Here is a 17,028-nt window from a genome sequence, read left to right as displayed (position 1 = left end):
ACAGATCCCAGCTCCGCTGCTTACTGAATATGACTTAGTCTCTCCTTCCTCATATGCAAAATAGGAATATTCATAGAATAATAATAGTGTCTACTCACATAGGAAGATTAAATGTGAGTAATACATGAACAATAGGTACGTAACACCCTCAATGTCATCAATAAATGACAGCAGTGATGACGTTACTACTATCCGTCCACAAATGGCAGCCATTACTATCACCGTTATCACCATATGCAAGAGAAATGCCAACTCAGCCTTCCTGGCGCCGAAACAAGAATCCCCTGTGAAGATCCCAGTGTTCCTGAAATAGTCATGCTTCCAAATGGAACGCCCTTTGAAAGCCCTCCCCTGCCCGCTGCCACAGCCAGCTCCACGAGGCGCAAAGAAGTGCAGGCTGGGAGCCGCAGGAGCTTTGGAGAACATCCTAGCCAACTTTCTCATTTTTATAAGAAAGAGGATCGGCAGGATTGAGTGACCTGCCCGAAGTCACAGGCCTGATGAGAATGCTGACCTCCAAATACCAGATTCTCTGATTCAGAAGGAATCACACACTCCTCACCCAACAAACATGTCTCCTACGTGCTAACTGACTGTACGTTACGATCATTCTGAAGGATGCTTCGGCTGCCACTACTTTAAGTAAATTGGTCAGCTTCTTACAAATACCTCCCCGGGAATCTCAAGGATGTGGGAAGTTAGTTCAGGATATGCTACAGGGGCAAAATGAAGTTCTCCTCTGTGTCTTGCTCAAAATAAGCCTGGGGGTTAGGGAGGGGGAATCAGAGGAAAATATTCCTCTCAGTGGTGACTCGTGCTGAGAAGGACTAGAAGCCGGGGGCCTGGGCTCAGGTTACCTCGCTGACCAGCTGTCCGGCCTTCTTGGCCTGTTCCAAATTGAGACTGCCCTCTGTCAGCCACCCGACTCCTTTCATCCAGGCCAGGTCAGCCTTGTACTGCAGCTGGAAGAGAAAACCCAAGCTCTAATCATGGGCGCGGACTGAGCAAAGTTAACAGGAGAGTCGGGAAAGTCCTCGTTCCTGCATCTGTCTCCCTAGAAGCGCTGCCCCCTACTCTTTTGCAGTCAGGAAGAACTCTGCTTGGGGGTGAAGCCACGGGCCCACCTTGCCACCAGAAGAACCTGTTCTCCTTGAGCCCTGAACCACAGCAACCTCACTAAAAAGAGGGCTTTTCAGACTTTTTGACTAAGGATCTTACCCGCCAACCTGTTACCTTTCCCAGATTTACTTACCATCTTCAACACTTCCTTCCTCTTTGCTTTATCCCATTACTAACACATCTTGGCTTTGGAAATAGCTCCGAGTCCCAGTCCTCCATCCTCTAGTCTCCACTGTCTTGACTCATCTCTACCCTCCCCATCCATCCTCCCTGGGCCTGCCACAGCTCCAGTGGTTCTTCCTAGTCCTCTAAGTTACATAATAGACTCATGTACACGTTAAAAGTCACTCTGGAAGTGTCACTGTACCCAGCTGCAACAGATGCACGGGGAGAACTGGCAATGAGCGAGGGCTCACCTCACTCTGGAGCCCGTAGGCTTTCTTGGCCCAGAGAGTCTTCATATCTTCGGGCAGCGCAGTGTACTCGTGCAGTTGTTTCCTGTAGTCCAGGTCGCTGGCCAGAGCTTGGGCCTTCTTAGCGTGCCTGATGTTGACCATGTCCATGGGCAGGTGAAATTGGGTCTTACTCTTCTCAAAGTCTTTCTTGTATTCAACCTTGAATTCACCAAAACAAGATCCATTACTTGAAGCCTGACTTGGCAGGAATGATGTGAAAACCCAGGAAGGAAGCCCAGGTTTCCAGGAGGAACTGGCACTCCGGGCAATGCTACCTGTCTGTCCGAAGGGTGTGACCCAAGTCCTGGCTCTGTAAGGTGGTGACACCTGCAAACTGAGGCTTCACACTACTTTGTCTCTGCAGGAATACCTCCTAAATCTTTTTAACTGGCTGCTCCAGAAAGAGAAGACTCTATCCATGGTTTCTGTAGAAGCTTTAAGAGGCAAAATAACCAAGCTGGGGCTCCAGGGCCAGACAAGCTTGAGTTCAAACTTGATCTCCCCTTGCCAGCTGGATGACCTCTGGAAAGTCACATCAACTCTCTAAGGGCTCATTTTCCTTGGAGGGCTATTGTGATGAGTAAATTAAACAGTAGCTGAAACCCCTTTAGTGCAGGGATGATATATAGCTAACACTTGATAAATGTTAGCGATGAGGCTGGCAGTGAGGTTGGATGGTGGTCATGATGGTATGGTAATGGTGTTTCTGGTGATGATGGTGATAATGGTCCTGGTGATGGTGACAGTGGTGATGACGGTGGTGGTGATGGTGATGATGGTGATGATGGCATGATGGTGAGGAAAGGTAGTCCAGTAGAAGCAGTATGGTACCAGTAAGTAAGAGTTCCAGGATCTAATTCTCTACTCCTCCTCCACTACCATTGACTACTCTATGACTTTGGGCAAGATAATCTTTTTGGCCCCGGTGGCTCCAACTGCAAATAGGAAATACCAATTTGTCCTCTGTCTAAACTGAAGCCAAATTCTCAGTGTCCCTGTCTGCTTCATGACTATGCACGTCACATCCCAAATGGCAACCAGGAGGCCAACTCTCTTATTCTATTCAAGCCATGGCTCCTCAATGACTCATCAGGTAACTGTATCTAACCACATCACCAAAGCAGCATAAACTGGCCTCACAGCTTGGGGCAGGCAATCACAAAGCAGAAACCCAATGCTCATGTTTCCTTTTTGCCTGTTCAGCACTGACAGACAAGACTGGATTAGAAACCAAGTCAGTCCCTTCTAGCAGAACTCTCCTTTCCCGAAGGCTTTTTGGTAAGTGACGTTTACCGAGGTTAACCTTCAGCCATTACAGTGTTTTACAAGCAGCATCATTTGGAGTGGTTGGAGCCTGGATGCCCCAGTTGTTGGCTAAATATTTTGAATACCAAGTGTGTTTGGATCACAGGATTCATCCAGGACATCACCACAATGAACAAGATGCTTCCTGGCGAACTCTCCCAGTAGAATTAAGCTCCAGTAGGGAGGAACAAGTTTTGCATTGTTTGCTCTTACAACCCGTGTCTCGCACAGCATCCTGCATATAGTAGTTGCTTATTAAACATCTGTAGAATGAATAGATGTAGCTGAACACCTTGTACCCTGAACAGTAGATGATGGTCACCCTTAGGGACCACACACTTCTCATCTACTTTAAAAAATTAGTGTCCCTTGGCAAAATAAAGAAAGAGAAAACCCTTTTCAAGTAAACCAGGAAAGAAATTATCAGTGGAAGTCAATTAAAAAGAAAAAACCAGTCTCAGGTGAATCAGGTCGGGAAAATCTTTCACAGCAACACAGCTCTAAGTGAAGGGCTGGGGAGTGGAGCTTACCTCACTGCTCATCTTGGCAACCTGCAGGGAGTGCAGAAGCCTTGAGTCTGTAATTCCCAGGACTCTGCCTTTTGCTTTTTCATATTCTTCTCTGTATTTAATCTTGAGAGAAAGCAGAAAGTTAACTGAGCGAGACAGAAACTTTGCCACCTAAGGGGCTTTGGTTTTAACAAGCGCAAGGGTAGCAATTCTGAAAAAACACCTCCCATCTTTCCCAAACCCAGTAGAAGATGAAAGCATGGTGGTGTTTACAATGTTAACAGTCATTATTTTTTCCAACAGGACCACTGGCATTTTAGTAGAACCGTTTCTTATGCACTTCGGAGTTAATGAGAGAAAACCTACATTGCTAGCAAGCTCTCCGGAGGCTTTGGCGGCCAGCAGAGACATGGCATCCAGCTTCATCTCAAACCCTTTCCCCTTTGTCTTCTCCCAGCCTTCTTTGTATTTAACCTGACAAACAAAAACACAGTTGAAGGGAAGTCGCTATCCATAGTCCTGCCAAAAGTTGAACAGAAACTTTTTTTAATAACAAAGTCGGTGTCTCCATCTGTTCACAGACCAGAATTGTGGCTGTTATTATCGAAGTGATAACAGCAATTATTAACCCAGTTAATCGGTTCTCTCACTGTAGGGCCATGCGGGGCAGCAAAGTGGCACAGGACAAAGAGAAGACCCATGTGTTCATTCTAGCGCCACTGTTTCTTGATCATGTGACCTTGGACAGATCGCTTTACCTCTTTGAGCCTCAGTTTATCATTCAGGAAAATAATAATATATTACCTGCCTCAGGGTGGCTGTGAGAGTAAATTGTATCTATGAAAACAGATATTCTAAGCTTATAAGGTGCAACACAGATGTAAGTAACGCTATTGCCACGGTCATAATGCCTGACTCTGTCTGCCTGATACCAAAGACCATGCCACCAACTGTGTCTCTACAATAAATACCTCCAGGGGATTAGGATCATTGAATAATTCCATACGTAAAGTGCCTATCCCAGTGTCCAGCACAGAAGAAGCATACCAAAAAAGTTAGTTCCTTTTTAAATTTTCCTACCCTACAAATCCCATCTGGCCTGAGAAGTCTAATCACAGCCCACGTGTGACTCCCGGAAAACTCTGGTGATTGAGACTGGTCTTCTTGGGGGGTTACAGCTCCGAGGTAGAGGGCGTGCCCAGCCTGCACGAGGTCCTGGGTTCAGTCCCTAGTACCTCCATTATAAACAAACAAACCTAATTATCTGTCCCACCCAAAACAAAAACAAAACAAAACTGGTCTTCTTAAAACTTAAATTTTACCCACACAGCGAGGCAGCAGCTAGAAGTCACCAGGATGATGATGATATGAGGATACAAGGTGTATGATGCTGAGTGTGTCCCAACACACACCATCCACGTGCAGAGTGAGAATTCAGTTGCTATGATTGACTGATCCCCGGTGAACTACCACACGGCACGAGACAGCAAAATGCAAAATTATAACATGATGGGTGCCTTTGATCAATCTCTCCTTGGATAGAATAGTCCCTGGTCTCTCTTTGCTGGACCATCCTCACATCTTCATTCTCACCTCTGTGCGTAACTCCCACCACGTTCTCACCCATGCTGCTTGCTCACCTCACTAAACAATTCGGCATTGGTTTTGGCCTTCACCAGCTGAGGCACATCCTGTGGCAACGTGTAATTCAACTTATTTTTCTCGTAGTCGGCGCGGTAATTCACCTATAGGATTTAAAATCAACCCGCAGGGTAAGTGCAAGTTTTTATGTGGGCAGAAGGAGAACAGTGGAGAGAACATTCTGTTTTTCACTTTCTCCAAAGCTGAGGAATTTCTGGAAAAAAGGCATTTTAAAAGGAAGCCTCTAATTTTACGAATGTTCTAAATTAACAGGTTGAAGATGCCAAATGAAAAGTCCAACAGCTCAAATGCATGCTCAGAGTTGTGAGTGTGCAAACGACTTCTCTGGGGCTACCTTGCCAACTCTCCTCTGAAGAACCTGAGGGCATGAAACTTATTTTTTTAACTTATTCAAAGAATAAGTATCTAATGCTTGCCCCCACTGGAAGAAAGGCATCTTAAATCACCCAAAAAATAGCCAACCAAACATTATGTGATTCCCAATAGAACAGCATCATCTGAGAAGCAGTCTTGCCCCCAAATTAAACCTGAACCTGATCAAACCTATAGATCCAACTAGTATGTTACAGGCATTTGGAGGCCAGGGGACCACAAGATGTCCATGCTGGATGCAGTCAGCAAAGCTCAGATGTGGGAAACTTTACAAGATATACAATTCAGTTTCTTCAACAAACAACTTGAAAGAAAAGAGATGAAGAGGAAACCTTAAAGATGAAAAGAGTCTTAAAGTCATATCAACTAATCACAAAGTATGGACCTTATTTGGAGCTTGATTCAGACAAACTGTAAAAAACAAAATTAGAACCTTATGAGACAATTGGAATGCTGAATGCCAAATGGACACTGGTGATATGAAGAACTGTTGTTAGTTTTTTGGTGTGACATACTAACATTGTATAAACATGTTTAAAATTATTTTTATCTTTTGGAGATTCACACTAAAATATTTATAAATTAAATTATATAACACCTGGGATTTTCTTCAAAATAATACGGAGGGGGAAGTGGATGGGAATACAGATGAAGCAAGACTGGCCATGCGTTGATATGAATTAGAAGTCGTTGAAGCTGAGTGAGGGGTACCTGGGGATTCATCACGCTATTCTTTCTACTTTTGAATGTATTTGAAATTTTCTATAATAAAAAGTTTAAATCAAAGAGAGTCCTCTCATGGTTGTAACAGGATATATGTCACCATCAATGAAAGTCAAATCTTTGGGGAGCGAGATATCCAGACCTTGCAAAGCAATCACAAGTCCCCCACATCCGGCTGAGCAGGGGCGGGTCACTTACATGACTCAGTTGCTGGGCATTGATTTTGGCTTGAACAATCTGAGGGGTGTTGGTCACAGAGCTGTACTTCAGCTTGTCAATGCTTTGCCTGTAGTTGACCTGGGTGCAAAGAGGCATAAGAAGACGTCACTTGCATTTTTCTCTAAGATTTACTTAGCTCTCTACCCCTCAGCCCAACCAAGGGGGTGATTCTCAGATTACCAGAGAAAGGATCAAAGATTCCAGTTGCAGACCAATGGACACTCCAAGCCTACAGATAGGAAAACAGCCCCTTGACAAGTGGGTGGCTTGAAAAGGCAGCTCATAAAAGAGGTCAACCAGACAGCTGGTGAACAGAGGGAAAAGTGCACATCCCCACCATTAATCGGAGAAAGGCATTTAAAACCCCAGTTAGACACCCCTCCACACTCACCTGGACAGTGAACATTTAAACTGTGGACAAGAACCAAGTGTTGGCAAGAATGTGGAGCTGTGGAAACTCTCACAATGCTGGCACAAGTGCAGGCTGGTACCACCATGTTGGAAAATGGTACGGCTTTTGGTACACACACGTACCCTAAGTCCCCACAATGCTATTTGTAGGCACATTCACAAAGAAAATGCAGGCACAGGTCACCTGATAATAATCTAAGCTGTTTATCAATAATTAGTGTAATTTTTCTGAATATATCTTACACTTCAAAAGAAAAGTTTTTTCCCCCCAAAGGAAAGGAAAGATGAAAGAGGGAAAGAAATTCTTACTGAGGCTTTATACACGTCTTTTAAGGGGTAGGTGACGGAGCAACAGTGGCGCCGTGTAAGGACAGTCTTCACATGTCTTCGCCCTGTACATCCAGCCCCCGTCTGGCCCTCACTCCCACGGCCCTAAACTTGGCACGTTCATGGAAGATGTGGGCTCAGGAGAGGTGGAAGTGGAATCTCCCTGGCTTCCCACTAACTTCAAGACATTGAGGGCTAGTGAATTTTCTCTTTTTTCCAAGTACAGTTTGCCCTCCAGAGAGTTAAGGATTATTAGCTGCTTGCATATGAGACTATATTCATCCAATCATCTTATTTTCCTCCAAACATGCCCAAGGTCTGCTGCAGAGAAAATGGGAATTTAAGCAGAGAGGTCAAGGAGCATGTTCAAGGCTCGAGGGTAGGTGGTCAGGGGTGAGGGCTGAAGTGTGCTGAGTGAGAGCCTGGAAACCTGTCCAGCTGGAGTGGGGCCAGGATGCAGACGGGTGAAGGAAAAGAGGGGGAAGTTGCGGGTGGCACATGGCCTCACCCACGAATTAACCGAGGCTGGCCCTGAATACAGGTAGAGGAGGAAAAGAATGAACTCATCCCTCATCCTGAACATCTTCTTCCTTTTTACCTGACCGGTCCCCTCTCATCCCTTTGTTCATTAATTCATTCCTTCAACAAAGAGCCACAGAGTATCTGCTCTGGGCAGAGTGAGCAAACCCAGCCTCAGCCCTGCCCACATGGACATCTCAGCTGAGTCCTTGCTCCCCAGCACCCCAACCTGCCCCAGTCCCTCAGGACACCTGAGCCCCTCCACCTACGAGCTCCAGGTGAGGCCCTTCAGTCAGCTAGGCTTGGCTCTGGCTTTGTTTGCAGCAGTCAGGTCACCATCAAACACCCGACTCACAGTCTGCATGCCTCTGTGTAATTGCCCAAGGCCCAGGGCCCCACACAGAATCCCACATAGGGTGGCAGCTTCTCTTGGCTGAGCTTCTGCCCAAGAACTCCACTCCTTTCCTGCATCCCCACTACCTCTGCCATCTCTGTCCAGACCTCACCCACCGGCTCTGGACATACTCCTCTGGCAGCTGGCTTTCTCTTCACAGGGGCTTACACATGCGGCCAACACTGCACTTTCCCACCATTTCCTGTCTGTTGAAACTAGAATCTGATGTCTTTGCCACTCTATCTGCCTACTGCTGCCCCCATTGCCATCTCCTTGGGTGAGAGCCCGCCTCAATGGGTTTTTATAGCCTAATGGTCACAAAGACTGTGAGAGCCAAACAGACCACCAGCCAGATAGCACCAGTCTGGGCTCAGTGTTTGGCCTCATTGTCGGGGAAGTAGTAAGGAATGGTGGGGACTGTGGCAAAGGGCAGCAGCTGCTTACTCAGCTCTCGGAGGTCATAATCGTGCATCAAAGTGGGGCTCAGAGTGGCCAGATAACCCAATTATTCCAAAGAAATCAGGTATCTAAAATCTCACAATTTTTAAAGGCTGGGGAGATAGTTCAATATTTTAAAACCCAAGTGAAATAGACCCAAGGACCGCTTGGCACTGCCTCTCTTCCTGGCACTTGCCCCGTTCTTGCCTGTCCCAACATCAGCTAATAGTAATCGTGGCTTAGAAATCAGCACTTACTATGTGCCTGGCAGTATTTCACATGCTTTACACATCCTTACACTTTTAATCTTCCCAACCACCCTGTGGGTAAGCACTGTGATCATTCCTACCCCACAGCCTGCAAACTGAGGCACAGACACCTGAAGTGACTTACTCGAGGCCACCCAGTTGGTGTCGGAGCCGGGATTCAAATCCCAGCAGCTGGTCTCCCAAAGTGGCTCCCAGCCTACATACTCTAAGCAGGGTTTGTCAAAGCGGGTGCACTTGGAACTGTTACTCGCTGTCTTACAGGTGGACCAGGGGTTCCCCATAGCCAGAGCTAACTTTGTTTAGAGAGGGAAATGTATTCTGACCGATCAATTAGCCCCCTACCCCAAAAAAGTGACTTACAAATTAGCTTCTAGAACACGATCTAGGAAAAGCAGGGTATTCCAGATACCAGGCCACAGATTGTTTTGTTGGATTTAGAGAAAAAGGACAGTATGGCTTTGTGTTTTTTAGTTAACGGTTCAAGAAGAAAAGTTTTTGCACGTTCTGAGTTTTGGACACGGGATGTGTGGGAAAACTAGGAAACACGAAGTCATTTCAATGTCAACTATTAATGAGATTACAGTGTAGTCATTCCCTAATGCATTAAGTTAGAGGGAAAATTATCATCTTATGATAAAGAGTCTATTAGAATTCAGAGTTATGCATGATAAAATGCCACAAAAATTGTATTTTTTTAAATGGCACCTTCCTTCCTAGTAATTCCGCATTAAGTATGTTGCACAATTACTTTCCTCTGCAGGACGTAATTAACACTCTCCGTGATTAATTCTATTTTGCAGCATCACAGATGCTCGGTCATTGCTTCAATCTACTTACTGAAAGGTCCCTTTGCTGAGGATAGAGTCTCATTTTAATGCTATTAGTGTTTCTAAAATCCATCTGAACGGAATGCTCTCTAATTAAGGACCAGGGCTTGTTTATTTAATTTCATAGCTATTTGGCCACCTTTAAGACTATCAGACAGAGAGAGATCACACGTGTTCATATAAATGGATTACCCCAAACTTCCTGAACACTAAGGCACTCCCTACATTCAGGGCGATAAACTCAAATTCACATGTGAGCCAGGGAAACGGCAAAAGGAGGGTAAGATGACTGGAAACAGCTGCCACTGGGTCCCAGCCAACTGCTGCCACACAGGAAGCAGGCCCACAGGTCCTATGTGAACTCTCACAATTTCTACATACTGGCTCAAAAAAACTTTTTTTTCCACACTGTGTGGCCAGGCAAAACCCCTCTGCAGCCTAGATGAGGCTCGTGGGCTGCCAGTGTAGAACCTACCTCGGCTTCCAATTAATGTTTCTAATCCAGTCTGGTTTAGTTCGTGTGTCAGACATCCCCAGGTGAGCTGGCTATGTTTCAGGTACCTGGTCTTATGTAGACAAACTTAAGAGCAAGTCGTGTCATAACGGGATATAAAGTCATAGGACTCTTTCGTTTTGTCTGTGCTATTAGCATGGTTTCCAGAATTCTGCTGGGAAAGCACAGACTCATATTTTAACCAGGGGCTCCTGATCCCTCAAATTTCCCAGATAATGCATGTGGCCAGAACAGAAAGGACACCACTTTGGTAGCCACATTTAACCTTGGATTTCATTAAGGTGAAATGAGTAAGTCAACTCAACCAAACTCTGTGGGAAAAGGAGAAGCCAAATTTAGGCCTTTGATATTCCTATATCTCCCATTCACTACAAACTACCATTTGCCAATGACTGGCCTTCATGGTCCTGTAAACTGTGTTGGACGCTGGAGACGCCCAGCTGAACTTGACACTGCTCCTACTCTGAGCAAGAGAGAGAGAGAGATGCAAAGACCTGTCTACCAATAGCAAGACCCAAGTCAACCGCTGGAGCTGTGCAGATCCCAAAGGAATGTGAAGGAAAGAAGTCCCAGGCGTTCAATAAACACATGTGGAATGATACATTAAATTACTGATGGACTGAGGACAACTTTCACTTACAACCATGATACCAACTCGATTCTAATTTTTACCTTTTTCTTTGTACTTTTCCTTATTTTCTAAAATCTCTGTAATAACTGTGTGGCAAAATTCTCATACTTAGAAAACAACAAATTTGATTAATCAGACATATTTCATTGGAGACAACCAATTATTAATCAATACAATCACTGCTGCGATAGCTTAGTGATAACACATCACTTCACACATTTTCCCCGTGCTCCCGAAGGAAAAAATTAAGTCAACATTACCACTTCCTCTCAACTTATAGCTATTTTATTTTACTTCCTTCAGTCCTTAAACATACCACACTCCAAAACTTGGGGGAAAAAAGAAAAGCTCATCATTGCTGGAGAATGATTACTTTAAATGTGCTCAGCGGCAGACATAGTCCCCAAAATTCTAAGAGGTAGAACGGAACCTCGGGATAGTCTCAAGATGAAACCAGCACTGCCCTCCTCTTAGACTGGGAATCTAAGAGTTTCTAAATATGTATAAGTGGACTTTCTATTGGGAAAAAGTTCCCCTTTCTCAAACCCTTCCACTTCCTAGGAACTGTGATGGCTTGTTTCTTTCCATCTTGCTGCCTAAGAACCCCTCCACTGGAGGGAAGTGACAAGGAACAGAGCAGAAAGGACCCTCAGGAGGGAGAGGACTTACATCTTTTAAGGGAACCAGTTTCACTGTTGTTTGGTAGGAAGGAGTCAGAGTGGCTGGATAGTTGTAGTCAACAACATCGTGTTTGTAGTCGGCCTTGTAGGCGATCTGAAACAAAGAAAAGAACAAGGAAAGAGAAATTAGCCTCTGCTCTCTTCTGACCTTGTTTGAATGTCATAAAAATATTTTTTAAATAACCAGAAATTAATTCAGTTCCATCACCTCCAAGGAAAATTAAATTATGTTCACACTTTTGCCTTAATTAATTTGAATTCTTCTTCTTAATTAATCCAAAATTAGTTAACTTCATCTGTAGCACATCTGTTTTATCTTTCTCATTAATCATGGAACCCCTTGTAGTTTTTTGTTGAAAAGAAGAATTTGCATACAAATATACAATAAAAGAGCTTCTTGCTAACGCCCAGAAAATAAATGAAAAGCCAACAGTCTTCAGAGTATTTCAAAAAATTTTTTCTAAAGGTCAAATTTGACATTCTCAAGCAGAGGAAATTTGACATTTGTATGTTTTAATAACAAGATCAGGATCTTCTAAGTGTCCTTTACCTCCAAGATTTACAAATTGGCATTTGCAAACCTGTAACTGAATTGACAAACCCAAAGAGAGATTAAGAGGTCACATGCTATTAAAAGAGGGACCTAATCTACTTTGTTACCCTACTAAGTTGACCAGTGCCTGGCCATAGGAAGTCTACAATGAACATCACCATGACTGAATAAATGAACCAATCAACCAACTAACCAACCACTTCCAAATAAATCACAAATGCTTTGGAGATTTGAAGAATTTCAAATAAGAATTATGTTCATCCATTTCTCTTTATGTCTCAGAAATTGACAGTGTCTCCTCACACTGGATCAATTATAAGAGATCTACATACTCTCCAAAGCAGAGAAAGCTGAGATAAATAAATGGAAGCTTTTGAAAATTTTCAAGGATTTTACCTAGCTTTGGTTGTATTCAGTAACACTTAAGAAACTTTCACAGGTTTGTCTTTACACAATAGAACACTGATTTTTAAAAAGGGCAGGTTGAAAGAGAATTAGCTGAATGCCTCGTGACTCCTCTCCCTCCACCCCAACAGATCTTAGGGACCTACAGCCCCTTCATAACAGGACTTACGTTGCTTGCCAGGCTTCCAACTTTCATAGCGTGGAGAGTCCGTCTATCCATTCCGACCCCTTCGTAGTGGCCTCTCATGTGGTTCTGGTAGTTTTCTTTATATTTGTTCTACACGGAAACACAAAACCTTCAACAAAAGCATTCTCTTCCCAACTTGCTGAAGATAAATTACTCATCTTAACGCACTAAGTCCAAAATATAAATGATTAAGTAGGACCTTTTTAAGTATTATGTCACTGAATCAAAAGTAAAATAAACTTTTAAAAAATAACTTAAATTTCAAGAAGTTGGGGTGAGACAAACACACAAGCAAACAGAAGATCTGATGAGCATAGACAGCACAAAAGAGGCATGATTTTGTTGTAAATATACCAGATTTTTCCCATGTGAAAAACCCATCACGAGGGTGAGGAACTCTCCAAAGACGAGCCCTCATTGTCCCCGCACGGCATGCAAGCCCCAGGCTGGGGGCTGGCGCCAATCACTGCATGTTGTTACCTCTGCTTCTAAACGCATGAGGAGTGAGACCTGAGCTTTGCCAAAGTTTGCTGCTTTCACATGATACATCGGTCACTACTGCAGCCATGTGAAATAACGATGTCACGTCCCCAATGCAGCTTACCAAATAAAGACAAGACCAAAATGCGATGACCAGAAGCCATAAATAGGAAAATAGGGGTAGCTTCTAATGAAGCTACATTAAAACCACCTACCCTGGTGGGCTTAGGCAATGAATGAATGAAGAGGGTGAAATTTACAGATGAAGGTCTCAGAGTGCCTGACTCTTCGCCTCTGCAGCCCTGTGGGTCCTATAGGGCTGTGTTCTTATCCCCCACCTGCAGGTTCAGCCTGGGCCCCCGTGTGTTAGCTCTCTCCTCCTTCCTCCCTCCCTCCCGACTCCCTTCCCTCTTTCGGCAAACATTTCTGAGTGCCACTTCTATGTCAGACAGCTGGGGTTCACCAGTCCCCATCCTCGTGAAGCTGGCTTCCAGTCTTAAGATAAAACCAGACTATAGGAAGTAGAGGTTTTATTATTTTGATTAAAAACATTTTCTTAAAAAAAATCAGAGCTCTAACAGGGAACTATATTCAGTATCTTGTAGTAACTTTTAATGAAAAAGAATATGAAAAGGAATATATGTATGTGTATGCATGACTGGGACATTGTGCTGTACACCAGAAATTGACACACAGTATAACTGACTGTATAGTTCAATAACAAAAAAGAGCAGAGCTCTAAAAATAAATAAATAAAATAAAATAAAATAAATCACCTACCCTGGGAGGCCATTGAGTTCCCAGGCATTGAGAGTATTTAAACAGAATACTATTACTCTACATCAGACACAATTCTACTTATCTCAGTTAATCTCCGCAAGCATTCTATGAGGAGAAAGGAATTATTATCATTACCATCTTACAGATGAGCAAAGTGGCTCCGAGAACTTAAACAACCTGCTGGAAGTCAGCCACTTGGCTAATTGTGGAACCACGTCTATCAGCAACAAAACTGGCGTTCTTAACCACAACATTTATGCAAAAGAAATTCCTTACTGAGCCTCATGAAGTCCCACATGATCTTAAACTCTATTATATGCAGGTAAGCAGAAGTAAATCACATAAACTGGTATAGGTCCTTGATGTTCTCAAGGATACATCCGCAGACATTCTCTGAGAATTTCCAAACTTGCAAATGCCACTCCAGCATATGTCTGCTCATCTGTAAGATTGGGTATTAACACCTGGCTCCCCAGGTGACTGTGTGGGTTAACTGAGATTGTGTACTAATTTAAGGAGCATAAAGTCGTGTTGAGAGGGCACATTGCATGCTCCCTCACCAGCATTCACCACTAAGAGCAAGATACTGCTACACACGAAGGATGCAAGAGGACAGGTGCAGCCCCGAGGACTCCAGGTCAAGTGCATGCTGGGGGATTTCACACCCCATGGACCAGCCCAGGAGGCAATCTCAATCAAAACTCATAGCATCTGTGCCTAAGAGGCCATGCTTCTCCAAGACACCCAGATATATTCAGGTAGACTGTCTCTTAGGAGACTTAGAAATTAAGGTCATTAAAAAAAAAAAAAAAGCCCAAACAAATACTTAGGCATTAAAAACTCACATCACTGGTGAATTTTGAGATCTTGCTCACATTCCTGAACTGAGGCGTTTCACAGTAGTTGATACTGTGACCTTTACTACTTTCCAGATCCTTCTTATACTCCACCTTGGAAACCAAAACACCAGATGCACAAGGGAAGCAAACCCAAAGTCACTCTTGAAAATGTCACCAGGACTCGACTAGGATATTTTCAGAAAACTTTCAACCCAAGATTTTAAAATACCAGGCATAGGATACTGTAAGTTAACAATACATGTTCCCCTTTTGAATAATAAATAAGTAAATAATCAGTTTGGTTCAGAATATTAAAAATACATAGTCTTTCAGGAGTAAATACTTTAAGATTTCATAGAGCTCAAAAAATGGCAAATGGTTTTAAAAGTCAGCACAGAAATCACTCTTGGGGACAGATGTCTAGGGGGATGTCCGGACTTCTGGTTATGTTCTGTTTCTTGATCTGGGTGTTAGTTATGCAGATGTAACCACTTATGGAAATGTTTCCTGTTGTATACTTGTGATGTATGCACTTTTCTGAATGTACACTTCAGTAAAATTTAATCAAAACAGTTACTTTACAAAAGAGTGTATTAACTGAGACCACTCATAGATGCACAGTGTCTTCTATTTTTAAATGGGTTGGCTAGTTGAGCTCCCTTGGGTTGCTGGACATAAGATGTGAGGCCATAGTTATTAAATAGACTCCAAGTTGTCCCTGGTAATTGGAGAAGGCAGCTGAAGCCTGGTTACCATTAATAGAGGCAAAGCCAGTTGTCTTATTAGATAAACATAAGGGTAAGAAAGAAATTGAAGGTTCCCTTGTGATCTCTTACCAACGGAAACACAATTTTTTTAATCATATCTTATAAAACATTTGGTGAGAATATGCCTTTTAAAGCATGCAAGAAGCATGATAATGCTCACAATATGATATAAAATGATAAAAGTACACAAAACTGTATACAGCTGAATTCTAATTCTATCAATGCACGCTTTTATATTCATGTATTATTTTACGGTATATTCACACAGAAAAAAGTCAAAATGGTAACACTGTTATTCCTGGGTGGCAGAACCACACTTCAGCAGTCTGGTTCCTGTTCTGTCCCTAAAAGTCACTCTGAACCAGAACAAGATACTTTACTTTTCCAGGCCTGTGACAAAGCGAGGACCTAAAGATTGCAAAGATTCCATTCAGATATAATGTTCAATGAGTCAAAAGCAAGGTTCAGCAAACGTTTTCTATAAATGATCGGAAAGTAACTATTTCAGTCTTGGTGAGACATCCAGTCTCTATTATCAACTCTGCCCTTGGAGCTCAAAAGCAGCCATTGACAGTATGATGTGTTTCAATAAAGCTTTATTTACAAAAACAAGCTATGGGCCGGATCTGGCACTCAGGTCATAGTTTGCAGACCTCTGGCCTAGAGCATCAGAATCACGTGGAATATTTGTTTAAAGTGCAGATTCCAAGGACCCATCACCCATCTACTACTTCAACGTATCTGAGGCTCCCGATGAGGCTGGGGAGGTGTCACCCTCATGATTCTGAGCAGTAATAGCACCACAAGCTAAGGCACACTCTGGGGTAAACGACTGACTCTTAGGACTTAAAGAAGAAAAATATTTTAGGATATTTGCACATCCTTTTTTGAGTTTTAGGTGACTTGTTTTGTGAGCACCATGAGTAGCCTGGAAAGAGACTGACAACTCAAATGGCTTCAGGGCTCCGCAGGTAATGCCAACAGGGAGGCCGCTATGAAGGAACTCAGGACATAGAAAGGACACGGGGAAATAGAGGGGGTATTTCCTTGCCAAATAGTCTCAACAGTTCTAAAAGTCCTAACCGCTGGGCAGGCCAGACAGAGCAGTCTCGGCAGCCAGGTCGGCCTCTAAGGCAAGGGGAATTCACAGAGCACACATCGCTTCTCAGAAACCTGACAGCAACACTAAGGGAATGATGGAGGCTCCATGTTCGAAACGCTCTTTCCCGTCTTTGATTGCCACTCTGTAAGAGTGACACATTGTTATAAAAGCTGGCTCAGCCAGCATTCTGGCAACTAGAAATCTACTGCCGGGAACTTCTGAGTATCTCTAGCCCAGTGAAAATTTGGGAAGAAACTTTCAAAACATCGAAGAAAGGTGGGGAGGGTACATCTCAGTGCTAAGTGTATGCCTAGCATGCATGAGGTCCTGGGTTTAATTCCCAGTTAATTCCATTTAAAAAAAAAAAGTTAAATAAATAAATAAACAAACCTAATTACCCCTCTCCCACCAAAAAAGAAAAAACATCACAGAAAGATGTAATCAGTTTGATTCTAGGATCACTTGTGAATTGCTTTTTACTGCCTATTCGCGCTTTGGAAGCTGGTAACCTATGTGTAGTTTATGCGGCATTACATGGAAT

General features: G+C 43.4%; 1 protein-coding gene across 11 annotated transcripts in view; it reads right to left on the bottom strand.

The window, feature by feature from the left end:
• NRAP (nebulin related anchoring protein) overlaps nt 1-17,028 on the bottom strand; it is a 66,296-nt gene that overhangs the window by 33,452 nt on the left and 15,816 nt on the right. For 8 of the 11 annotated variants that reach the window (XM_074373598.1, XM_074373595.1, XM_074373593.1 and 5 more), the window contains 9 exons: nt 14,625-14,729; nt 12,502-12,609; nt 11,364-11,468; nt 6,344-6,442; nt 5,029-5,133; nt 3,755-3,862; nt 3,410-3,511; nt 1,536-1,733; nt 858-962 (listed from right to left, as the gene is read on the bottom strand). In XM_074373598.1, the coding sequence (XP_074229699.1) occupies nt 858-962; nt 1,536-1,733; nt 3,410-3,511; nt 3,755-3,862; nt 5,029-5,133; nt 6,344-6,442; nt 11,364-11,468; nt 12,502-12,609; nt 14,625-14,729 (1,035 nt within the window). The remainder of the gene's footprint in view (nt 1-857; nt 963-1,535; nt 1,734-3,409; nt 3,512-3,754; nt 3,863-5,028; nt 5,134-6,343; nt 6,443-11,363; nt 11,469-12,501; nt 12,610-14,624; nt 14,730-17,028) is intronic. The other 3 variants (XM_074373590.1, XM_074373594.1, XM_074373592.1) reach the window with 2 other exon arrangements.

Source organism: Camelus bactrianus, chromosome 11 (assembly GCF_048773025.1).
Source record: "Camelus bactrianus isolate YW-2024 breed Bactrian camel chromosome 11, ASM4877302v1, whole genome shotgun sequence".
In the NCBI taxonomy this organism is placed as follows: domain Eukaryota; kingdom Metazoa; phylum Chordata; class Mammalia; order Artiodactyla; family Camelidae; genus Camelus; species Camelus bactrianus.
The sequence above is the reverse complement of the archived record's forward strand: the minus strand, read 5'-3'. Positions and strand labels throughout refer to the sequence as shown.